Here is a 26,253-nt window from a genome sequence, read left to right on the forward strand (position 1 = left end):
ATGATTACATTATTTACATTTGTTTAATTAGTGGGGTTTATATAGTCTAATATTTACACAGGAAGGGGCCATAATGCAACTTTCAAGCTGCTGCCATGGCTTGTTTATGGTGTTTTAAAAGATACATGCAAAAAGTAAAATGAAATAAATGTCTCAAATCCACAGCACAAATACAACTTAAAGTCTGGCAGGTGTTCTTATTTTAAACAGAGAGTAATCTTAAATAGACTCCAGAGCACCATCTGTTGGTCTTGAATGTCAAATGGCTAGAGTGCAACACCTTGTACAAATATGTCAGAGTCAGATCAAATGAAATGTGTAAGACAGAAGAGAAGGTGAAGTCAGGGAATTGTGCTCTTCTTCAAACAAGCTGCTTGGTTTATCCAAAACTGCCCTCAGTCACATTAGAACATCCTTGCTACTATAGTTATTGCACCTAGAGAATTTTAGAAAGATGTTATTTAAAGTAATTGTAGCGAGTGCGGAAACAATGACAGCCTTGGGTTGTATTTTGCTTGTGTTCTTCACTGCTGCGGTTTATTTAAGCCGGCCTTTGTGTGTCCTAATTTTAACAGGAGGATAGGAAAGTGTTTGCTATTTGCATACAAAAGAAGAAAGTGTAGTAACTATGAAGACATCTCTGTAGAGAAGAGAAAGCCAGAGCACGAATGTCTGTCATCACCGTCAGGTTCTTTGAAGTGCACTTGAAAGCGAAGTGCTGCATGTTTTTCAGATTCCAAGCTCGTGCTCCAGATTGGAAAAAACTCTGAACTTAGGACAGAAAATATGTGAGTTGTTCCATCTTGCTGCGTTTTGAGGTGCAATTTGATGTTGGGGTTTTTTTTTGTTGTTGTTGATGTTTGTAACTTGGAGAAAGAAAGAGATTAGTGTAGGGAACTGTGTGCTTTGTTTATCTTGGAAATGCAAATCTGTGCTTGTTAGACGTGTGTAATTTCATTTAGGCAGCTAGAAGTGGCAGGATTGTAGATGAGCACATATAATGGGGTTTATTACAGCTGAGTCTGGGTGAAATTTAAAGCAAAAAAAAATCTGTGTTCAGTCATTGTAATTATTCCTTTACTTCATTTCAGTCACCATGCTCCTGCGTATCCAGAAAACTACAAACTAAGCATCCAATGAATAATGAAAACACAACATTATTTTGTTTTGAAGATGAATCCAGCGTTTAGTGAAGCATTTGATATCCTTGGACTGTTATCCATTAAGAGGTAGTATTACTCAGCCACAAAGGCAATCTCTAAACACCGGATTTATGAGAAGGCATGTAGAACAACACTGATAAGATTTCTTTTGTTCTTATGTTTGTGTAGCAAGTGCCTAACCCTCATCTTGCCGTTGTTGTCACTGAACATAAACCAAAATCATTATTTTAGTAATCTGGCACACTGGCCACAAGTTTACAAAGATACCAGCAGTGCATTTCTATTATTATGTATTTCAGATCAGGTTGTTCAAGCTCAGGTAAGAGAAATATTGTCTTCTTGGTAATTGTTCAAATATTCAACATCAAATGTCAGCTTGAAACAGGATGCACTTTGCTTTTTGTCTTGATGTTTTTAACCCTCTAAAAATACTAAAAGATACTTGTTGCAATTAAAGAGAACCTATTACACAATTTCTCTATTTTCTGTCATATACGATATGGACAAAAGGAGCTGGCCACATTACAAATTACACCTACAGGAGTGCTGCTCTGCTATGAAGCTCCCAGCACACGGCTTTTTTGCTGATGTCAATGCCAAAGGAGGTTTGGAACTTTTTGCAATAATACCACTTGCAGCTGATTGTTGAATATCCAGTCACAAACTGACTTGTTGCAAAATCCTATTACAGTACCACACTCAAATTCAGTGACCCATTCTCTCACAACTGTTTGTAAAAAGACTGAAAACATCTGAATTCAAAAACTATACTTTTGTCCTTATAGTGTTACGTGTATTTACAATGGTGCAACAAGGCCAAAGTTTAAAATAATAGAAGCAGTAATATCTATGAGTGTAAAGCTGAGGCACAGCCAGTTGGAAGAAAGTTGTCTTACAGAAGAGGGAAAGGAAGATTTTAAAAGTCTAAATAATCATAAATAGCTAGTATAGCAGAGTCCAGGAATAAAAAAATATATGGTGTTGCAAATAGCCCCCACCACGACCCTGAACAGGATAAGTGGAAGAGAATCGATGGATGGATGGATGGATGGATGGATGGATCTCTTTTAAGACAAATGGGCATAAACTATACAGCTGAATTGTTCAGTATAAATACAGGGATTCCAGGGAATACAGGGCTGGCTTTTGAAATACAAATAATAATAAATAAAGTTAAGTTTATGTTCATGTTCTTGGAGATTATAATGTTAACTAGCTTATTACTCTTTACAATAACCTACAATGACACAAAAGGGGGCGACAACAATAAGGTGTCCCAGGATAATTATGGTCTGTCCTGTTCTTAGGGGGAAAATGTCAGATTTATGTGCCAAATACATAGGAATAAACAAAGATTTACACGAACTTGTACTGCATATTCACAGAATAAGCCATGCATTAGAAAAGATCTGCCTTCTTCTTCATGTCATTGCGTTTCCAAAGTGGAAGTCTGTCAAATTCTTGAATAGCCATGCCAAAGATCTGGAAGAATGATTCTGGGGATAGGTGGCGCTGCAAAAATAAAGTAAAATGTTACTGTGGATGAAGCTGCAGAGTAATTATCTCTGATATTTTTATAATCTAAAATAAAACTCAATCAGAACATTTAACTGAAACATGTTCTCGTCTTTCAGGAAACCCTATCAGCAGCGACACATGCTGTGTTCAAGGAAGAGTTTCAGTTATGTTATGTGTAGTTTTTTTTTACTTTTATACAAGCTGTGCAATATACTGCATCTATCTAAACAAAAGAAAGAAGAAAATATCTCAAATATACCTCAAGTCTTGTTCTGTCAATATCCTTGGGAAGCTTCACTCGTCCTCTGTTGCTCACTATGAGCATTTCATATGGATAGACCTTAACAAAAAATAAATAAAAGATCAGTCAAGAATGCTTGATAAGATTAATCTGCCTAAACACAGCCTATAGCTCCACTCTATTGAGATCAGTGTAATACAGTCATGCGCCACGCCAATCTACAGAAGTATAAAACCACTGCACAGCTGACTCCCAAAGTATGCACAGCGCCACCCCTGGTGGGTTGTGATAGTACTGTAGTTGGGCAGTGAAAAGAAATTTACAATGAACAAATAATAATAATCATAATAATAGTAAGAATAATAAAAACATTTTTAATTTTGTTTAAATTTGAGGGGAAATATTTACATTAAAAAATGTGCACGTATTTAAAAAAAAAATACAGTTTTTGAATCCTGATCTTATCAGTGGCATAAAGCAGAGCAGTGGCTGCCAGGTAGAAGTGGTTAAGCTGTTAGTAGAGAATTTTTCTCAACATGAAAATCAGATGAAAAGCAAAAGAAGCACAAAGAAAGGAATACTTCATCTTAGGCTCATGTGACGATCAGACTTTGAAAATGGGCCAATGCAGGTTAAAGTTTGGGAATGGCAGGTGTACAGTGATGCTTCTTTTATCCTTTGTGAAAAGACTCTCACACGTACTAATAAAACTGATAATGTTCTGCAGTCTTCTATGTATTGTTATATAGCATAAGTATGCAGTCATGGTAAAAGAAAATACAGCCTCTTTCAACTGCAAGGTTTTATGTATGAGGACATCATTAAAACAAAAATCATCATCAGCCAGGTGCTGATAATTGGCAGTTTGCTGGTCTGGAGCATTCAGGTGTGTGTTAACAAGGAGGAGAGACATCAGCAATGATCTTAAAGAAGCCATTTTTGTTGTCCATCAGTCTGGGAAGGGTTATAAGACCATTTTCAGTTTGAATTCTATCATTCTACAATGAGGAAGATTAATTACAAGTGGAAAACATTCAAGAGAGTTGCCAATCATCCCAGGAGTGGATGTCCCAGTAAATTCACCCCAAGGTCAGACAGTGCAATGCTCAGAGAAAGTACAGAAAACCAAAGAGCTACATGTCAGACTCTACAGGCCTCAGTTAGCATGTTTAATGTTAAAGTTTATGACCCCAGAATTAGAAAAAGACTGAACAAGCATGGCTTGTTTGGAAGATTTGCCAGGAGAAAGCCACTTCTCTGCAAACCTGAGCTGTGTTTAGAAAGTTCCACCTGACTAAACCACAAGACTTGTGGAACAATGTTCTTTGGATAGACGAGACCAAAGTAGAGATGTCTGGCCACAATGCACAGTGGCACATTTGGTGAAAACCAAAGACAGCATGTCAGCACCTCATACCAACTGTACAAGCACAAGGATGATTTGGACTTGTTTTGCAGCCACAGGGCCTGAGCACCCTGCAGTTATTGAGTCGACCATGAACTCCTCTGTATACCAAAGTATTCAAGAGTCAAATGTGAGCCAAAGCTGGGTCATGCAACTGACAATGATGCCAAGCACAGCAGCAAATCTACAACAGAATGACTGAAAAAGAAAAGAATCAAAGTGCTGCAACAGCCCAAGTCCAGACCTCAACCTGATTGAAACGCTGTGATGGAACCTTAGGAGAGCTGTGCTTAAACAAATGCCCACAATCATCTATGAACTAAAGCAACATTGCAAAAAAAAAAAAAGTGGGCCAAAATTTCTCCACAATGATGAGAGTCATACAGAAAATGATTACTTCAAGCTAAAGCTGCTAAAGGTGGTTCTACAAGCTACTGAATCATGGGCTGTACTTGGTTTAGTTTTCTGAGGCTGTATTTACATAATTTTAAGACCTGGTTTGGAGCCAGATGATTTTTTTTTCTTTTAATTGTCCTGATATATAAAACCTTAGAACTGACAAAGGGTGTGCTTCCTGAGTTTTGGGTGTTAAGTCTTTGCATTAAAATGCTCCTACAGTTTCTCAGAAAAAATAGAAGTAAAAGGACAAATTATATGAAAACAAATACTTGCTTTTGCTTCCAACAAATTAGGCATAGACACTCCTCTCTCCATTTGTGTTAATGGATACTGATGGTCATAGATGAGCTACAAAATGAAGCAAACACATGCAATCGGAAAATATCGTGACCTGATGATTACACACTTGCAGATTGCTTCCAGATAAATGCAAGTAAAGCTGATTAAGGAGCAGGTTATGTAACAATATATGAGTTAATGAAGATATATTCACACAGTGAGGTTAGGTGAGTACTTCAAAAAACATTCCACAAACCAAACAGGGAACCATGACCAGAGTTACTCGAGTATGGGTAAACGCCATTCAGTTACTCTCACATACCCTGAAGTCTGAAAGAACAAAGAGTAAATCACAAACAGCATGTAATTAATTTAAAACATTTTTTACTATTGGTTAAAATAGTAATAATTAACTGCATTTGTCTGCACGCATACCTCTGCATCTGTCATCATGGTAGTGGGAGAAATCAGCTGGCTGTGGCTTAGAAAAGACATGAACAAAAAGTTTTCACAGAATTAATGCTGAAAGCTTTTCTCAAGTGTTTATATAGCTCCTGCAACTATCCAATAAAAACAGAGCTACATCAAAATGTGTACCTGATTAATTCACCAATTAGAAGAACGGTATTTAATAGGCTTATGCAATGTTTCCAGTGTGAGATCTAAGCTTTAGTAATGTGTCTCCTACCGGACTAAGGCTGTTCCGACCATATCCAGTCAAAGACGACGCTGGGTATGTCGAGGAATTTGGATCTATGTGAAAGAAGACAGATAAGCTCATGATGAGACGACTAGATTAAAGATTAGATTAGATTAAATGACAAAGACACCGATATATTCTTTAGATCAACATAACTTAAGATTTAAATGTAATTTTTACTGCTTCAAGCTTTCTCTATATCAAGTCTGAATACTGTACCTTGCTGTTTATAAATCGGGGCCCTCCTGTACATATTGAAGCTTTCATCTGCTGTCAGAAAAGAATGCAGCTTTAACAGATAATTCATTCTTAAATATTACACAGTGGAAACATTAGATCAGTATAAATGCATGTCTCTGGAAGGTGGTTGTCAAGCTAATCCTCTTTCATTCTCAGTGTTTAAAACAGATATCATTGAGGGGCAGCCTTACACCTGGGTCTTACTCAAAACTGAAAAAAATATATACTTTCAGTGCCGGGGAACATTTCAGGCATGAGAATGTGTAAAACTAATTTCCTAAATCCAGTTTAATTCCATTCATTGTCAAGTATCAGGCATAAGAGATTTCTGTCATTTGCTGTCACCTCACAGCAAGAATCCACCAGCTGGCTAATAAAGAGTTTATCTAAATAAAGCTGCACTCCCCTCACTATTCAGTTACTAGTCTGTAATCTTCAGACACAGACTTCAGAAACACAAACCAGTGATGACTGATCAAAGGCTGTCATATGATAAACTTTACCCAAAGGCACACGGATGCTATAAATAACCACGACTGTACGGGAAGTTGTAAAGTTGAAAAGAGGCACAGAAATATTTATTATTTATCTAATCAGTGAAAGCCATTTTTTAAATAATGAAATAACACTGGCAGAATTTAAGTTCTGTGCCAAGTAAATCTGTCAATCTCTCTGAACTTTAACCACTAGGTGGCACAGTGCTTCAAAGAATCAAGTGAACCAAATCTCACTGCCATAATGCTGTATGTGTGCTAGTTCCAGCTAGTTTGTTGGTAGTTATTGGGTGTTTCAGACTTTATTCTTGCACATTTGCACTAAATGATAGAACAAAAATAACAAGAAATACACAATGTAATGGAACATGCAGGAGGGGAGAAGGGTTAAAGAGAGTGGCACAAAAGCAGGGGTCTTACCTTTGCTTTCAGAGGGAAAGGTGTGACATAAAAGAGAAGTGGGGGAAGTATCAGTGTTGCCACAGAATAAAGACGAAGAAAGAGGCAACTCTTTGGATTTCAGGAAGTGCAGACAGGAGGAGTTGTGGTGGTAAGGAGGGATGGTGGTAAAACAGAGAAAAGGTGAACAGAGGATAGGTCTCATATCTTAAAAAAAAAAAAAAAGAAAGTGTTGGGATGCTTTTTGTGTGCGTATCTCACCTGGTCGGTGGAAGTGTTGTGGTGATCTGGATAGAGTTGGAGTGTAGCTATGACGATTGTACATTGCATGAAGTCCAAAAGCTCCTTGGCTTGTAGATTTTGGTATGGGGGTTCTTATTTCAAAACTCTCCTGAAAAGAGAAGACACAAAACCAGAACAGAATGCAAAATGAACAGATTTAAAAGGGGGGTCTGGTTCATACCCTGGTTGGCCAGATTTCATTGTATTTCTTTGGGTCTGTTCTGATTAAAGTTGATAAAACTGCTCTTTACCTCAGTTTTGATTCCTGGTGACTAAATCAGGCAAAAGAAAGAAGAAAAATCAGTGCATTAACTGAATCATGTAGTCAGTGACAGTTAGAAGGTAACACAACAAAAATCACTAAACCTGGAGTTGTTAGATTTTTACACAAAGGCAGACATATAAAAGGTTGCAAATAAAAGAATGATTAAAAAAGGTAGTTTTGGCAGGTTATTCCAAGTAAGGGTCAGACTGGCAGTGATCACGAACAACTGCCAGCATACTTATACAAGTAAGTATGCTGCATATTTGAAACGATCTGAGCTAAGATGTTGCTAATATAGAAATTCAAGCCTCTTGCTTCAAAAAACAATTAAAGGAAAAATTCAGCAGAAAAATATACATGTTTTTCCTCTGGTCTGTGGTGCTATTTATCCATCTAGATTGTTTTGATGTGAGCTGCCAAGTTTTGGTGATACTGGCTGTAGACATGGTTGCTTTCTCTTCAGTACAATGAAGCTAAATGCCTCTCGCGTTGTGGTGCTCAAAGCACCAACATACATTTGAAAAATTCAATAAATACCTTCCTGTAGGCCCACCACCCACAGGGTCGGGTGCAAACTGTGTCGGGTGGTAGGGCAGACGCCCTGGCGGACCAGTCCCCAGCTATCGAGGCTGGCTATTCAGACATGTAATGTCACCTCTCTGGTGGGGAAGGAGCCTGAACCAGTGCATGAGGTTGCGAGATACTGGCTAGATATAGTCAGGCTCACCTCATCACATAGCCTCGGTTCTGGAACCAGTCTCCTGGAAAGGGGCTGGACTCTGTTCTAGTCTGGAGTTGCCCTCAGTGACGAGAGGGTTGTTTCCCTGCAACTTTGGTCCGGGGAACAGGTCCTGACTGTTGTTTGTCCTTATGCACCAAATAACAGTTCAGAGTACCCAGCCTTCTTGGAGTCGCTGGACGGGGTGCTGGAGGGCGCTCCATGCAGTGACGCCATCGTCCTACTGGGAGACTTCAATGCTCAAGTGGGCAATGACAGTGAGACCTGGAGGGGCATTACTGGGAGGAACAGCCTACCTGATCTGAACCCGAAATGTGTTTTGTTATTGGACTTCTGTGCAAACCACAGTTTGTCCATGACGAACACTATGTTCGAACATAAGGATGCCCATAAGTGCACGTGGCACCAGGACACACAATATCACAGGTCGATGATCGACTTTATAATTGTGTCATCAGATCACTGTCATGAGCATCAGCCTCCACAGCATCCCTTCCCTTAGAACAGTGAAACAGTCTAAATAGATAACTAGCTCTACATTCCAGAGCAACAGCATGTATTTTTGATTTTGGGGTGATCTGTCCCTCTTTTTTGATGTTTGTGTGTTCTGGACTACGTACAACTAAACACAAGAACAAGAGAAACAAGACTTTACTTGGTTAAACTCATAAATAAAATCAAGAAAATCCACCAAAACAATGACACACAAACATGTCATTTGACATAAGTCAGAGCTTCAGATGAAGTTACCTCTGCAGGACTTTTTTGGACTCTTTGGCTGTCTTGTGTGTTTCCTTTCTCATCCAAAGTAGAAGAGTTGTCATTGACAGACTTATAGGATATCTTATCAGGATGCTCTATATCGTATATAGCCTTGACTCTGGGAATTGCTGCTAAGTCTCTGTAATCAATGATCTCATTATCTACTTTGGCCTGGGAGCAGGAGAGGAGAGGAGAGGAGAGGAGAGGAGAGGAGAGGAGAGGAGAGGAGAGGAGAGGAGAGGAGAGGAGAGGAGAGGAGAGGAGAGGAGAGGAGAGGAGAGGAGAGGAGAGGAGAGGAGAGGAGAGGAGAGGAGCAGACACAACAGATTAGGTCTTGGGAAGGGTCAAAGGTGTCTTATTACATCATTCAGGAAGGAATTAAACTTTAATCCCATGATTTTGGCACATGAGGTGAGCTGATTCTATTATGAAATCCAATGTTTCAGTTTCAGAATGCGAAATTATTTCCAGGCTTTTATGTATTGCAGAGGCCGTTTTTTGGCCTATATTCTAATGTGTTTTGATGGGAGTAAAGTTTATTTCATTTCTTAACACAATGATGAATGATAAGAAGCTGGGTGGAGGAAACACATTATACTGAAAGTATCATTTTTTGTAATCAATGTCAGTCTAAATGCATTCAAACCCTGATTTTCTCAATAGAATTATGAATGCATTGAGAGTCTTCATCATTCAACGACAGCTGAAATTACATTTTGACTAACAAGCACCATGAAACTAGTTCCGATCAGTCAAGGTAAAGTTTGCCAAATTATGTTACTGATTTTAATGATCTATTTTCCTAAATGTTCCTCCACATTTCACGTCAATATGAATTATTTTGCAAGGGAGAACCTCTGTCCATGCGACTCCCCTGTATAAATAAAGGATAAATGAAACACAGATCAACCCATGGTGAATCATGCACCATCGAAGCAAACGTGAACTTACACAGATGGTTCGACCTGGGCTGCCAGGAGTGCACGAGCCCGGCCTGGAACAGGAGCTTTCAGATGATGATCTTGTGTGCTGTGAAAGGAAAAAAACAACTGTATTCATTTGGCCAACACAGAAACAGCTACCTCAGAAACAATGCTTTTTTTGCTATCTACTGTGTCCTTTCACATGGCTTTACATGCACACACAACCAGCTTTTATTTCTGCACTACAATGCATGGCACACACAGTGTACAGTAGAAATATTAACTGTAATTAATTATGAAATCTCCTCCGTGAATCACCACCTTATAGTGGTGGAGGGGTTTGTGTGTACAAGGGATTCCAGGAACTATGAACCCATCCTCCTATAGGCCCACCACCAGCACAAGGCATCGTAGGGGTTGGGTGCAATATGTGTTGAGTGGCGGCCAAGGGCAGAGGCCCTGGCGGACCGATCCCCAGCTTTCGAGGCTGGCTATTCGAACATGGAATGTCACCTCACTGGTGGGGACGGAGCCTAAGCTAGTGTGTGAGGTTGAGAGATACCAGCTAGATCTAGTTGGGTTCACCTCAATGCATGGCCTGAGCTCTGAAGCCAGTCTCCCGGGGAGGTGCTAGACTCTGGAGTTGCCCTCGGTGACAGTCAGTGAGCTTGGGTGGGTATTCTTGTATCCGCTCGGCTTACTGCCTGTACGTCGGAATTTTCACTGATGGACAAAAGGGTAGCTTCCCTACGCCTTTGGGCTGGGGAATGGGCCTTGATTGTCATTTGCGCTTATGTGCCAAAGGACGAATACCCAGCTTTCTTAGAGTTGCTGGGTGGAGTGCTCAAGGATGTTCCAAACTCCATCGTCCTACTGGGAGACTTCACCGCTCATGGGGGCAACAACAGTGAGACCTGTGGAGGGGCATGACTGGGAGGAACAGCCTGCTTGATCTGAACCCGAATGGTGTTTTGTTATTGGACTTCTGTGCAAACCACAGTTTGTCCATAATGAACACCATGTTCAAACATAAGGATGTCCACAAGTGCACGTGGCACCAGGACACCCAATGTCACAGGTCAGTGATTGACTTTGCAATCAGATCATCAGATCTACAGTCGGGTGAAGAGAGGAGCTGAGCTGTCAACTGATCACCACCAGGTGGTGAGATGGATCAGGTGGCAGGGGAGGATGCTGGCCAGACCTGGCGCACCTAAACATACAGTGAGGGTGTGCTGGGAACGCCTGGCAGAGATCTTCAACTCCTATCTCCGGCAGAACTTCAACAGCATTCCGAGAGAGGCTGAGCACATTGGGTCCAAATGGACCATGATTCACACTGCCATTGTTGAGGCTGCTGCACAGAGGTGCAGCTGCAAGCTGGTTGGTGCCTGTCGCGGTGGTGATCCCTAAACCAGATGGTGGACACCGGAAGTGAAGGGTGCCATCAAGCTGAAGATGGAGTCCATTTGGGCTTGGCTAGCCTGTGAGACTCTGGAGGCAGGCGACAGATACCGGCAGGCCAAGTGGAATGTGGCTCAGGCAGTGGCCGAAGCAAAAACTCAGGTGTGGGAGGAGTTCAGTGAGGCTGTGGGAAAAAAAAAAGGCGATTTTGGTAATTCATCAGGAAACTCAAGATTGGAAAGTGGTGCTCTACTCACATAGTGTATATTGCAGGTGGGGGCACTTCTGAGTTCAACTGAGGATATAATGAGGCAGTGGAAGGAATACTTTGAGGACCTCCTTAATACCACTAACACGCCTTCTGTAAAAGAAGCAAAGTCTGGCAATGAGGGGGATGACTTGTCCATCACTGTTGGTGAGGTCACTGAGGTGGTTAAACAACTCTTTGGTGGCAGAGCCCCCCCGGGGTGGACGAGAATCACCCTGAGGTCCTGAAGGCACTGAATGTTGTAGGGCTGTCTTGGTTGGCACACCTCTGCAAGATCACATGGAGATCTGAGGTGGTGCCACTGCACTGGCAGACTGGGGTGGTGGTCCCCATCTTGAAGAAGGGGGACCGAAGTGTGTGTTCAACTATCGGGGGATCATATTCCCCAGCCTCCCCGGGATGAGTGCTGGAAAGGAAGGTGTGTTCGTTAGTCAAACCTTAGATTCAAGAAGAACAATGCAGTTTTCATCCTGTTCATGGAATGCTGGACCAGCTCGTCATCCTCTCGAGGTTATTCGAGTGTGCATGGGAGTTTTCCCATCCAGTCTACATGTGTTTTGTGGACTTGGAGAAGGCATTCAACGGTCCTGTTTGCTTCATCAGGTGGTGGTCTCCAGCTCACACTTGAACTGTTCGCAGCTGGGTGAGAAGCGGCCAATATGAAAATTAACAGCTCTAAGTCTGAGACCATGGTCCTCAGCTGGAAAAAGGAGGAGTGCTCCCCCCAAGTGGAGGAGTTTAAGTATTTTGTTCACGAGTGACAGGAGAGGGGAGAAGGGCACAGGAGATTGACAGAGGGATTGGAGCTGCGTTTGCAGTGATGTGGATGTTGCACCGGTCCATCATAGTAAAGAGAGAGTTGAAAGCAAAGCTGTCAATTTATGTCAATCTACCTCCCTACCCTCACCTATGGACATGAGCTTTGGGTAGTGACCGAAAGAAGAAGAGCACGGATACAAGTGTCAGAAATTAGCTTTCTCGAAAGGGTGGCTGTCCTTAGAGATAGGGTGAGGAGTGCAGTCATTCAGGAGGGGCTCAGAGTAGAGCCGCTACTCCTCCACATCAAAAGGAACCAGCTGAGGTGGTTAAGGCATCTGAGAAGGTTGCCTCCTGGGCGCTTCTTGGGTGAGGTGTTCGGAGCATGTCCTACTGGGAGGAGGCCCTGTGGCAGACCCAGGACATGCTGGAGAGATTATATTGCTTGGCTGGCCTGGGAATGCCTTGGTGTTCCCCCAGATGAACTAGAGGAGGTGGCTGAAGAGAGAGAAGTCTGGGCTTCTCTGCTTAGGCTGTTGCCCCTGCAAACCAGCCCGGATAAGGATGGATGGATGGATGGATGGATGGATGGATGGATGGATGATGGATGGATAATTAAGAAATTTTGTACTAATTTCAGTCAGGTAAGTAGCTGAAACAATCACTGATAATGAAAAGGTGCACATGTGCATAGTACATGCATGCAACACTGCCAGCAAAGTTCATACAATAGCACTAACTTATTAAAGCTCTTCCTAATCATTCAGCAATGTAAAAATCAGTTGTTTAAGGGAAATCTTGGACTGTGAATCAATCAAAGGCAAGCTCTTATTGACCAGCCAAATGAGCAAAGTGTCAGTCATATTACATGTGAAACAAGCACGTGGCGGTAATCTCAAATACTGAGATCACAGCCTGCTCACTGCAAACAGCAGACCTGCTCACAATATTAACCTTCCGTTCACGTGGAGGGAAAAAGAAATCAAGACAGGGCGTTTTTGGTCTTCTGACCTGGGAAGAAATACATTGTTTAAAGAAACCACATTGTACAGCTGCAGAAGGTCTTTACTATGTGACGCAACAACTTCAACATTTGTAAAAGAAATTCCAGAAGCTAAATTTCTTCAGCTTGTTTTGGATAATTATAGGGGGAATCCTCCTGCTGCCTCTAACATGTTTAATTATAAATTAAATAAATCTTACCCTGTAACTGTCCTCCATTCTGCTGGTTTCTCTGCAATCTGGGTGCCAAATCATTGATCCTATGAAAGAAAGGACAGTTAACTTATACACCTGTTACCAACAAATACTGGTATATAAGATCTTAAAGAGCAAAAAAGAAAAAAGGAGAAGCATTTTGCTGCTTTTAAGAAAGAGCTCTTTGTACTTATGCATTTATCAAAGACCAAAAATGCTTCTTCACCATGAATGAACACTGTATATTTAAAGACCGGTTATATTCACAAACTGACCTTGCACATACATTTCTTCTCCTTCTGTGAATGTTCTGTCACATCGGCTGCATCTTGCACAGCTGGGGTGATAACGTCTGTCCCCAGCCTAAGTCAGATAACGAGAAAGACAAAGGTGCCCAACAGACTGCATGCATACAAGAACTGCATAAAATGAACAGCTGCAGAAATCACATTACATTTCGTCAGGTTATATCTGTCCAGCAATGCAGTTTGGCCACCAGCTAAATGAGGTGATAACAGCCTTGAGGCTGGTTGTCTCTGAAGGAGGCTACTTGTTAGGAGTGCTAACAAATGATAATAGCTATTAAATAGGCAGATAACATTCAAAACACTTGCAGATTAGGCCTTTCTAGCAGCAGAAAAAGTGGCGGCACATACAAAGCTCCAGAGAATGAAGTTGCATGAACACTGAGGAAATGAGTAATCACAACCAGGATTTGTAGTGATTTCTTCCACAGAGAGGAAGTTAACAGGTTTTAGCTTTTGAGAGTCGGGTTGGTCATAAAATTTACTGTAATAGAAAGAGAAACCAAATTTAGATGAAAACAGGAGTAAGACTCTTCACTGAAAGCATATCTGTCTTACCTCCAGGACTTTTCCAGTTATAAACCTCTGACATGCTTCACATTTTACCCCAAACTGAATCTGGTAGTCTCTCTCGCAGTAGGGAACTCCATCCCTGAAAGATCCACATGACATACTCTTACATATGTAGTAGTTGTTTTCCTTTTTAGCACATTATTTTAATAGTATTCCTCATATCATAGTGAATTTACAAGTATGAAATTAAGGAAGAGGAAGACAAAGGATACTAAATAAGTGAATGCATGAATGAGAAATGTATATTTACTTGCTGATATATTCTCCACTCAGCACTTTCCTGCAGGTTTTGCACTTGAAGCAGCCTAGGTGCCACTGGCCACCCAGAGCTAATAGAGCCTGTCCATTCTTGATGTCTCTGCCACAGCCAGCACAATCTGAAAACGCACATACGTATTTACACTCACTGGTGATGCACCTGTTCAACTGCTCATTAATGCAATATCTAATCACCCAATCACATGGCAGCAACTCGGTGCGTTGAGGCATGTAGACATGGTGAAGACAAAATGCTAAAGTTCAAACTGAGCATCATAATGGGGAAGAAAGGTGACTTTGAAGATGACATGGTTGTTGGTGCCTGATGGGCTAAGTTAGAAACTGTTGATAAGCAGTTCAATAAGGACCAAAATCTCTGAAGAATACCTTGTTGTATCTCTGCCATGAATAAGAAGCACCTTTCTGTACACTCCTGCAAATAAGCCCTCTTAATCCAAAGGCTTTGTGAGTCTGAATCCTCTATTTATCCCTTATTTATCTACAATCACTAGATAGATACGGTCAGGTTGAGGTAAAGAGTTAAGTTATACTGTATCTCTTACTTCATACTGGCAGGTCCACAATAGGATGACTGGATTTATGAAGTAAATTCAACTTAAAGGGTTGTAAACAAATCCACTGCAGCAGCAGGAGGATATTAGTTTGGACTTAAGAACTCCGTGTAGCCGTCATTCGTGATGAGAAAGGTGGCATTATCCAGCCACAGGTAAGGCTTACAATCAATCTTCTTACAGAGTCATGATGTCTTTCCCCCAGTGACATACAAATTTCTCATGAATGATCTCAAAATAATTTCATCATTCAGTTCAGTCTACAGAAGCACAGGATAGTCAGGCGTGCCACGTGCAATAAGCGAAAAGACTTGAACTTCCTATTTGCAGGCAGATGTTGCCCTTGAATGACTCTCAAGGACAGGATGAACCAAATAAACAGGCAGCTGGCAGAGAAACCACAGCTGGCCAGTTTTCAGTGTATAATCCACTGTCTTAGAACTGCAGAGGATGAAAATCTTTGATATGTATTATTTTAAATATATTTTTACATGAACTGTGCTCAGAGAGTATACAAAAATACACTCACTACTGGAGTAGCTGGTGGCATCTGGAGCTGGAGACACAGGTTTCATACAGCGCTGACAGAGGCAGTCTTTTCCACTGAAGGTGACACAATCCCCAGCAGTAAAGGGCTGTCTGAGAAACCGAGTAAAAGATACACACACGCCACACAATTCTCTGTTGTAAAACATGTATGCATAACTAAAACTGTCCATATATCTTTTTTTTTTTTTTTTTTTGTTTAATTACTTGCAAATGGCGCAAGCAAAGCAGGCTGGGTGGTAGGTCTTCCCCAAGACTGTGACCACCTCTCCCTCCACAAATTCTCCACAGCTGTTGCAAGGTGTGCCGTGAAGTCGCTGGAAGTCAAGTGGGCAGAGGTAGTCCCTGTTCCTCATGAAGAAGCCACTCTGGGCTAAGTCACAGCCACATACTGGACAAAGACGCATTCATACAGAGAGAGGGAGATAAAGCCACACTGATCAGTGTTATAATGTTTTATATTAACAGACTGCTACAAGTTAATGATATGAAAGCTAGTAATAAACCCACAGATAATTATTACCAGCCCAACAGTTCTATGTAGAGACTCTCACCCATTCATCTTTTAGTCATAGCAGACATTTCTTTCATGAAAAACAGCTCATTTTTGGACCATAGCTAATGTAAAGTGCATCTTTTTTCAGGTTGTTGTCACAGTAGGAGGTTAATAAAGTATCAAATAAATGCTCTTTGGGGTTCCTAAACCTCTGATTCTTCAGGCTTTCTAAACTGTTTATGTGGTTATTGTGCATTTAGGTGTATATACACATCTGTCTACATAGTGCGTGACTAGCTTTGTGACAGGTTACAGACAATATATCAAGTTGTCTGTCTGTGTGTTCACAGTCATTTGATACTGAAACATCCAACCTGTCCTGCTGAGCTCAGCTCAGCAGAACGCACACAATGTCAAGGACAGACTAATGCTGCTCTATTCCTGCCCTCCTGTTACTCACTAGCAATGTAAACAAGTTCCATCTGAAATTCTACTATTTTAGATTTGAACATGTTCCCCTTCCCATGGTCAAAGCAGGGGATTTTTTTTTTTTTTTAGCGATAGAAACTTACAAATGCCTACAAATAACTTATATGGCGCAGAATGTAAAAATCGAGTGCCTTCAATTCTGAGCTTTGATGAGTGCTTGGATGCTTGGATGAGTTATGGGCAGACACAAGCCACCGACACAAAAAGGAAAGATTGAGTAACAGTCACAGAAACATTGTATTGTAACTTTTAAATTACTGTTAAAATGTTCTGTATTTTTGAAACATTTCTGACAGTCAAATATTGATTCATCCCCTCTGCTTTTTCCATACCACAAGCTTCTCTTCTCTGAAAGTCTCTTTGTTTGCCCTGTGCTGTAAACATTGCCACAATGACATGAAAGGACAACAACAAGAGAAGCTTGTCAGAGCCTATTAGTGTGGACAATTGCTTGCGGAGGAAGTGCTGGGTGTTTTCCACGAAGCAGAGTAACGCCACCGATTGACCATCTGACAACCCAGGAGGTTCTCACAACAGCCTGCAGAAATACTGACCTGTTGTCCTCAGGAAAACTGTGAACCTTCAGTGTATCACTGTCATACTAAACAAAGCCATTATAATCAGGAACATTGTTATAAACTGATGCCTCTGTTAGCCTAAAACTCGAGTGCTGCATTAGGGGACAATCACACTTTCTCCAAAGTGGTTTCCTTGCAACAACATCTCAACAACACTCACCTTTGCATGTAAAACACTTCATGTGGAAGTGGCTGCTCTGAACCCGTAGCACCTCTCCTCTGCATGACTGCCCACATCTGAAGCACCTGATGACCTTCTTCCCTGCTGGAGGGCAGGGCTGGCAGCTATCCTGGGTATGTAATACTACAAGAACAGAAGATATAAATCAATCAGTTAAGTCTTGACCAGCCTATTAATTGTATATTGTACACATCATCTAGCTGTGCAAAATTGACACAAAAAAATAGAAAAAAAAAATAGTCTAGTTCTACTGCAGTGATCTTTTCTCCTGCAGGGAAAATTCCAGAGACTTTAAACAATCTGAAGATCTTCAGCCACTTCCACAACATGTCTTTTGTCCTGTCTCCCTCCCCTCACACCCAACTGGTCATAGCAGATGACTGCCCCTCCCTGAGGGGTTTATAGGGTCTTTACTTACAATATAAAGCACCTTAAGGCAACTGTTATTGCGATTTGGCGCTATATAAGTAAAATAAAACTGAGCTGAATTGAACTTAGCATGCTCCCAATTTTCTAATAAGCCCACAGGAGTGTTTCTGTGCCTCAACAGGGCCCCCCCTCCCACAGTTTCAGAACCACTGGCTTGGACCTAAGTCCCTAGAGTCATGCAGCCAGCTTATTAAAACACAAAATGTCTCACTTTGCCCTACATATCAATGCATGGCATGCAGTAAGAAAATGTATGCAGGCCAGCAGTGAAAACCAACTTACACTGCATTTTATAATACACAAAGTTACTGTAAGATCATTTTTTGATCCATAGGAGGAGCTTATCCTGCTTTTCCTGAACAGCTTATATGAACATTAATCCTGTCAAACAGTCATTTAAGCGTTTACATAACTGAGAGGTATGTATAACCCCAGTTCTAAAAAACTCTGGATGCTAAAATGTAAATAAAAACAGAATACAATGATTAGCAAACCCCACAAACCCATATTTTATTTACAGTAGAACATAGAAAACATATCAAATATTTAAACTGCAATATTTCACAATTTTATGAAAAGTATTAGCTTGTTTAGAATTTAATAGCAGCAAAGTGTCTTAAAAAAGTTGGGACAAGGCCAACAAAAGGTTGGAAAAGTAAGTGGGACTGAAACAAAACAGCTGGAGGAGCATTTAGTAACCAGTTAGGCTAACTGACAACAAGTCAGTAACATGATTCGAAACAAAAAGAGTAAAATTGCGTGATAATGTCAAAATAATGTTCTTCAACATAAAACTGGTATCACTTTGAATATCTCCTCATCTACAGTACAAAATATCATCAAAAGATTCAGAAAGTCTGGAGAAATCTCACAAGGCCGAAAGTCAATACTGGGTGCCTGTGATCTTCGGACCCTCAGGTGGCGCTGCACTAAAAACAGGCACGATCCTGTCACTGAAATCACTGCGTGAGCTCAGGAACACTTTCATTAATCACTGTCTGTGGACACAGTTTGCCGTGCCACCCAGAAATGCAGGTTAAAGCTCTGTCGTGCAATGAAGAAGACATATGTGAACATGATCCAGAAACAATGCTGTCTTCGCTGCGCCAAATTTCAATTAAAATGGACTGTTGTTAAAAGAAGAGGGAATGCTACACAGTAGTAAACATGACTCTGTCCCAACGTTTTTGAGACGTGTTGTTGCCGTCAAATTCAAAACGAGCTAATGTTTTTCTTAAAATGGTACATTTAAGGGTTTATGAGATTGGGACATGCCGCCCCAACATTTTGGGAACTGGGGTTGTACTTAATGCATAATGGTGTGCTGTGTTTTGGCTCAAACACACATACACATACACACAGGCTGTAGGCCAGGTGAATACTACCTCGCAAAAGTCAGATAACAGCACAAAACAGGTTTTTCTGTGGAAAGTTTAACAGTTTAATGGTAGAACAGGAATACAGGAATACAGGAATAATCTACAAGAGCAGCAATCTTGTTTTATATTTTAGTATGAAGCTTTGGATAATAGAAATAACCCCATTCTTTCTCTCTCTATATCTTTCATGTTTGCATGGCAGCAGCAGCATGCCTGCACAATCTAATCACAGTCACTTGAAACATCCTTAATGTGATTATCTAAGGAGAGAGAGACAGAAAAGAATGTGTTGTGTTAAGAGCAGTCTGGCATCCCGTGCGTGGACACACACATACTGGTTCAATTCACAAATGGGAAATATATCTCACACTAACATATATGAGAAGGGTCTAAACTTGTTTGTTTCAAACAGAAAGATTTTTGCACATTTGAAGGTGAAATTTGGGTTTTTTTTTTTTTGAAGGGGTCATGAATGCTACAGAAGTGAGTCAAGCACCACTGGTATGTGGCCCCAGTCTGCCCCACAACAGGAGAGATTTCTTACTATGGCAACAAGCATGCAGCGCAACATTCAGGGACTATCTCAAAGGCTCATCGTACAGTTCGAAAAACACCGTGGTTAAGTGTCCGTAATTCGGCACTGCAGTCGTGAAAAAGCCTGGAACTCTACCATCTCTACATGTAAACAACATCTACAGTTTTAGAGCAGACGGGATGATCCTAGTTGGAATGCAGCCCATCAATTAGAGCATGGGACTCTAACAATTATTGAAACAGGTCTTTGTCCCAGAGCGCCTCAGATATTTGTTAATGACAGAGATGTTCTGCCAACACAAATTTATGCAATCCACTCGTCATGAGCTCAGAAATACTTTCAAGTTTTGCTTTTGTTGGCAACTAAGTGATGAAGATAATCAAGCCTTGCTCTACTATCTCACAGTGTGTGGTATCACCCTGCACAGGATGTATGCACCCTTTTGTGCGCTTTTAGTTGTAGATTGATTTTGTATGAATGGTAAAACTTAAAAATGATCGGAGTCCTCAGATGGAAAGATTTTTAATAGCTTCCCACTCTTTCTTGATCTCTCCTAGAATGTGAAGCTGATATGGTGTCAAGTATTAGCAAATGGTAGATTTAGAAAGACAGCAAATGGAGAGAAACCCGAGCCGAACAGCTAATCACACGGCGCACTAGCTTCAGCTATGAAAATCTGTATCTGCGGGAGTGTGTGTGTGTGTGAGGAGTATGGGAGTATCTATTTTAGGTATGCTTATTTTTTATATACGCGTGAATGCAGACAGGAAAGGTCGTGAGAAGGTGAAAACTTTGGCAATTCTTTTACGATAAAAAAAAACAACTCTATTGTGAGACAAATACATTTCAGCTTCTGGACTTCATCCGGGTGACCATGATGCCTGGCATTAAAGTTTTTTTAATATAAAATATACAGTACTGTGCAAAAGTCTTGAGTCACCCTTCATTTCTTTATATTTTGCTTCCAAGCAGCTAGACTTTCTTGCCATTTCTAAAGTGGTCTTGAGCAATAGTTCTCCAGGCTTTCTTAAGGTCTTTCAAAGTTTTTCTTTGGACATTGGTTGCTTTTTCACTCACTGTCAGTCTAGTCCTTGCACCTGACCATTTTCAGTGTTAAGCCACTTAACACTGACCTGTAAAAAGGCACCTAACTCAAGGTGTGTCTATGCATAACAGACAACTTAGAAAAGAACCAATTTTAAATTGTATCTTTAGTCACTATGTTACTAGCACCCTCTCACAAAAACACTTAATTTGTTCATATTTCTTTAGTTGAAGCTATGAAAAAATACCAAAGTAAACACAGTTTGACAGACACAAAATATTATTTTTTGCGCCAACACGGTCATTTCCAAAGAGCTATTAGCTGAAAACTTGTCATATCGCAGTAAAATGTGCAGCTGTGTGACAAAAGAAGTGGCAGGACTAAAACACTGTCTACGGCACATGAAAGAATCTGAAAGTCATGTCCTGAAGAAATAGGAAATAAAGCCAGCAAAGACCTGACACAAGACCTGAGAGATGCATCTGAACCTTCAGTTGATCCATGTACTGTTCACTGAAGCCTCATCAGAAGTGAAAGGGTGAAAAAGCCATTCTTAAGAAAGAGAAACACTTGAGAAAAGGCTGAGGTACGCCAAATTACACAAGAACTGGACTGAAAATCAGTGGCAACAGGTCTGATAGAGTGATGAATCCAAATTTGAAACTTTTGGTTCAAATTGTCCTCAATATGTACAGAGCTGGCCAGGAGTTTCTACAACAGCCTGTAAAACATGGTGGAGGCTTTGTCATGTTTTAGAGCCACATTTCAGTCAATGTTGTTGGAGATCTTTTCAAGATTCAAAAAGTACCATCAGATTTTGACCCTCCAAGCAATACCATCTGGAAAGAGTCTGATTGGCAACACCTTCATTTGTCAGCATGACAATGATCCCAAACACACTGCCAGTACAGTAAAAGCATACCTGGATAAAAATAAATAAATAAATAAAAAAAGCAGCGTGGGATCATCTTGACAGAAAGTAGAACAAAAGGCAGCCAACATCCAAAGAAGAGCTTTGAATGTCCTTCAAGAAGCCTGGAGAACTATTCCTGAACATGAAATGAAAGCTGCGTAAGGTAGTTCAGGCTGTGCTGAAGGATGAAGGTAATCATACCAAATATTGACTTATAAGCTCATTGGAATTATACAAACTCTGTTTTTGCCTTAGGTCAGAGATTTACATAAAAACAAGTGACACATTCTTAAAAGTAAAAAGTGATAAAACAACCACAATTTTCACATGATATCTGCTTTTGCATTTTTTTATGTTTTTTTTTTTTCTCCCACATTCGAGATATTGTGATGTACACTAAATTAAAGTCTCTCATCGTGTCGTGATAATGTCATCATTATTGTGGGCAACAGATCACGAATACTGAAATATCATGAAAACTGATATATTTAAAAGCACTCAACTTGATTTTTGGAGGATTTATAAAAGCACCCAGGCTGTGATTCAGAAACATTTACAACTAAACTAAGATGTAAAATCAAAGTAACCATTCAAATTACTACTATAGTTCAGTAGGAGCAGAGCAGCATGAGGAAAGAGAATTTTATCCCAACAACTGCCTATTTAGGTAAATGAGTTCAAATTATTCCTGTTATTGCCGTGCAAGACAGTCACTCTGACAGTCACCTCCACGTTTTAGTCACAGGAGAACATATGCGTATTACTTGGTGCTGCACAATGGGATAATCAGTGCTTAATTCAGAGGTATTTCCAAAATCACATGCTGTTCTTTCCCAACGCCCTGCTCTACATTTGTTGTAACAGCTGTGCTCGCACTTTTCCCCACTTGGCAAACACAATTTTAAACACCGAATTTACTGTCTAGAGAAAGGATCGTAACCTGCAGTTGCCAATAGGTATAGTATAAACTGATGATTGATTTCAAAATTCACACACCAGTGTTTTTACACTGTGTGTTCCAGCAAAAGTAAAAACAAGCAGACACAATGTCAATCTGACATATATGCAGGTGTTGGAACATATATGTCACTGCCACAGCCAACAGTGTCATACTGGATCCCACTTTGACTTAGACAAAAATAGCAATCGCTAAAAACCCCATAAATATTTAAAGAAAGCCACAAATGTGCACAAGAAAAAGTATAGCCTATTTTTGTTAACACACACACACACACACAGTCACACACACTTGAAAAAGTCTACCTTTCTGTTTCATGGTTTTTGTTCTTCTGTGCTGGAGTTCATGACGTGAGTGAGGAGATGAACTAACTGGACTGCTGGTCCAAGAGAAAGGGGTGGTCCCAAAACACAGAGGCCAGGAATGTGTGTGCGTGTGTGTGTGTGTGCGTGCGTGCGTGTGTGTGTGTCTATGAAAGAGGACAGCTATTAAATTCTCTAGTGCTTATGATCCATGACCTCATCCATACTGAGAGGGGGAGTATTTGAACCTGAGCGCACTGCGATGATGTAATTGTTTCTCTGAAATGTAATACTGATATAGTTGTGTGTTATTCTGGAGTATTAGTGTCAGAGTTTTCTTTCAGAGGAAAATCACAAAAACTATGCTGTGCGTTATATAACTGATGAAGAAAATCATATATCAGGATTACGTGATGTTGTTTTTAAAGGCACCACCCGGTCGCAGTGGCTGCGACTGCCAGATGAAGGTCCCAATAAGGTTCTGGGATTGAACCTTCCTGAGGGTTTCGATGCATGCATGTTTAGCTAATGGGTGATTCACTATTGTGTTGCTGCGTGACAGATAAGGTGCTAACACTAACAATCGAGTTGCGAATAAGTCTTGATCTTCTTTAACTCCTGTACATCACTGAATGCTGTGTTTCCTCTGTCGTGGTGCTCCACCAGGTCTCTGCTGCAGCCCCCTTCAGCTTGTTTGTGGGTATTTCTATATTCAGTTTTATATTTAATAACTGAAAGGCGTGCTCTGTAGGGTTGAGTTCTCGGCCACTTGGTTATGAGGGAAAATGGAAATGAAAATGGCTGTAATTCCTAAACAGTTATTGCAATTGATGATGATGATCCTTTTCCAAAAACCTATGGACCTAACAGGAAATACTGGCTAAGATTGTGATTAAAAGTGTCAGTGGGTTGTTCTTAAACATCCAAACCAATTTCCTCTAATCTGAGGGTGACAGTTTGGGTCTTTTTCCAGATCTTGGCAAAGTGGTGACACATCCAAATAACTTGTACTTACTAACTGATGATCTATGAATCTGAGTGTTGCTCAATCCAGTGAGAGCTGTCAAACAAATCCTTTGTATGCTGGCAAAGAAAAACTACCAGTTGTAGTCCATCATGATGAGAGGTCAGTAGACCTTGACAAGTTAAAAGACACTGTAATGTGTTTTTTGCCTTTTGCCTCTTGGAAAATGAAGTTTTTCTCATATGAAACAATTTCTAAGCACTTTTTAAAATATAAACTGTATAAACTTGAGTGGAATATCAAGTCAGCAGCTTATTACCCAAAAGATAACGCCAACAGCAAACACCTAATGAAGTAAATGAATTATTACCTGACAACTCCGCAGGTATACCTGCCAGCTTTTCACACAGAATGTAGTCGTTAGGGTTGAGGAACGGTAGCTGCTCCATTATGGACTGCTTTGGAATCAGGTAGAGAACCTCTGCGAGTTGGCCATCTTCAATTATTGACATGCGCCTGACAGAGTTCTTCCTCTTCACCCGGTCCAAAACTACCATATCATTGCTGTGACTGGAGCCGCAGATCTTGCCGAGGCTGCTGAGGTTAAGAAGGCTCGATATGCTCATGCTGTCGAGACTTTCAGCCAAACAGTTCATGCTGCAGACTGACCGCAGGTTAGAAACCATAAAGCAAATATGAAGATGTCAAGCCTTGTTTTGAAAGTCAAGTATTAAGTAGCTTTCCAAGAATTTGTGAGTGAGTCAGCATGTATGTGTGTGTGCTATCCATCAAATAGTCACAGACTAACTTCCACTGCGGGCCCCTTAAGAAGCTTAGGTGAGGTATATTTTTAGGGTTGATCCTCACAGTAACAGAGGATCTCAGCTCTAGGAAGTCTCTTTCAGGTAACCTTCTCTCTGTTTTAGTAACTTTGACTTGACATCATTTGAAGTGCATCTTTCTCCTGGATGGGGACAGTCTTTTAAGAAGATTATGAGCTGCCCACGTATATCATCCAATTACACCTGGAGTTACTATCATGCTGTTTTAAGCTTCAGTATAAAGGCCCACTGTGTCTGTACAAGTCAGTCTGTTTGATGGTTGGCTGGATTGTGACTTAATAGAAGGACAGCTGGACACACACACACACACACACACACACACACACACACACACACACACACACACACACACACACACACACACACACACACACACACACACAACACTTGTTTCAAGTGTTTTAATTTTTAACTTCAAATTTTAATGTTCACATTATTTTTAATGGGACTATAGGATGACTTGCCATTTCTTTCAACTTGCATGAAAACACTGTGAAGAGCACCTTCCCTTTGTGTCACAGCTCTTAAGTTAATAATGGGAAAAGCAATAAAATGATGATACAGGGATCAGCATCAGTGTGAAAACCCACCTTACTCATGGTGTCACAGAACAGGTGTTGTGATGTGCATTTATCCAGGACAGTACCATCATTTTTGTCATCAATAACATTGGTTTTCTTGTAAAAGAATAACCTCTAAATGCTATTTATTAATGTGAAGGTGCAGACTTGCTTATAAGTGATTTAATCTCGTTACATTTGATACTTTAATAAATCAAAAATCAAAAGACAGAAGCAGTTTTAAAAACACTTTTGCATTAGAATTTGCTTCACATTTTATTTTGTAGTGTTGATGTCATAAATAAAAGAGTACAGAAATACCTGTACTTGTACTATGATTGAATAGCAATCGATTAAAAAAAATGCACACTAATATAAAAACTAGTAGTAGGTCCAGAATTAAGAGGCATGAGGGAAATCTGCGAACACCTTAAAGACTTAAAGTGGGTGTGCTGCTATTTATCTGCAGCTATTTTAATCAAGGCCACATTCTTATAGCTGCTGACAGTTTGATGGATGTGATTTGAAGTACTGTTATCTTGCTGTCCTCCCCCAAGTGGCCACGGTGACACGCTCACTATGTATTTAGATATTAAAAATTCACCAGAATGAAAGGTCAAAATATCAGAAACATCTGAGTAGCTGAGGTAAAAAGCATGCAAAGACAAAAGTGGAGTCTTTACAATCCCATCATTAATAATAATTAAACTGGACATGACTTCACATGTGTAAGGAGCTCCCCCTAATGGCTGTTAGGTGCTTAACACGCACTCATAAAAAGGATTTTCATCTACAGTTCAAGTTGACATGTTTTAAACAGTTTCTTGTCAAGGAAAACAATTTGTGGCAAACCACTGGTCATTTACAAGTTGTGAAAAAATTTTTTTTTAAAAT

General features: G+C 40.4%; 1 protein-coding gene across 1 annotated transcript; it reads right to left on the minus strand.

The window, feature by feature from the left end:
* LOC115798080 (actin-binding LIM protein 1-like) lies at positions 1-24,739 on the minus strand. The gene is made up of 20 exons (XM_030754773.1): positions 24,328-24,739; positions 17,412-17,555; positions 15,896-16,079; positions 15,672-15,781; positions 14,563-14,689; positions 14,298-14,391; positions 13,710-13,797; positions 13,441-13,499; positions 9,838-9,915; positions 8,875-9,057; positions 7,372-7,392; positions 7,100-7,229; positions 6,860-6,949; positions 5,925-5,972; positions 5,694-5,758; positions 5,441-5,486; positions 5,328-5,335; positions 5,000-5,074; positions 2,941-3,021; positions 1-2,675 (listed from the first exon to the last, which is right to left on the minus strand). Exons 1-20 carry the CDS (start codon positions 24,641-24,643, stop codon positions 2,562-2,564), a joined length of 2,061 nt encoding a protein of 686 aa, XP_030610633.1. The 5' UTR covers positions 24,644-24,739; the 3' UTR covers positions 1-2,561.
* Positions 24,740-26,253: the final 1,514 nt, after the last annotated feature.

Source organism: Archocentrus centrarchus, chromosome 19, assembly GCF_007364275.1.
Source record: "Archocentrus centrarchus isolate MPI-CPG fArcCen1 chromosome 19, fArcCen1, whole genome shotgun sequence".
Taxonomy (NCBI): domain Eukaryota; kingdom Metazoa; phylum Chordata; class Actinopteri; order Cichliformes; family Cichlidae; genus Archocentrus; species Archocentrus centrarchus.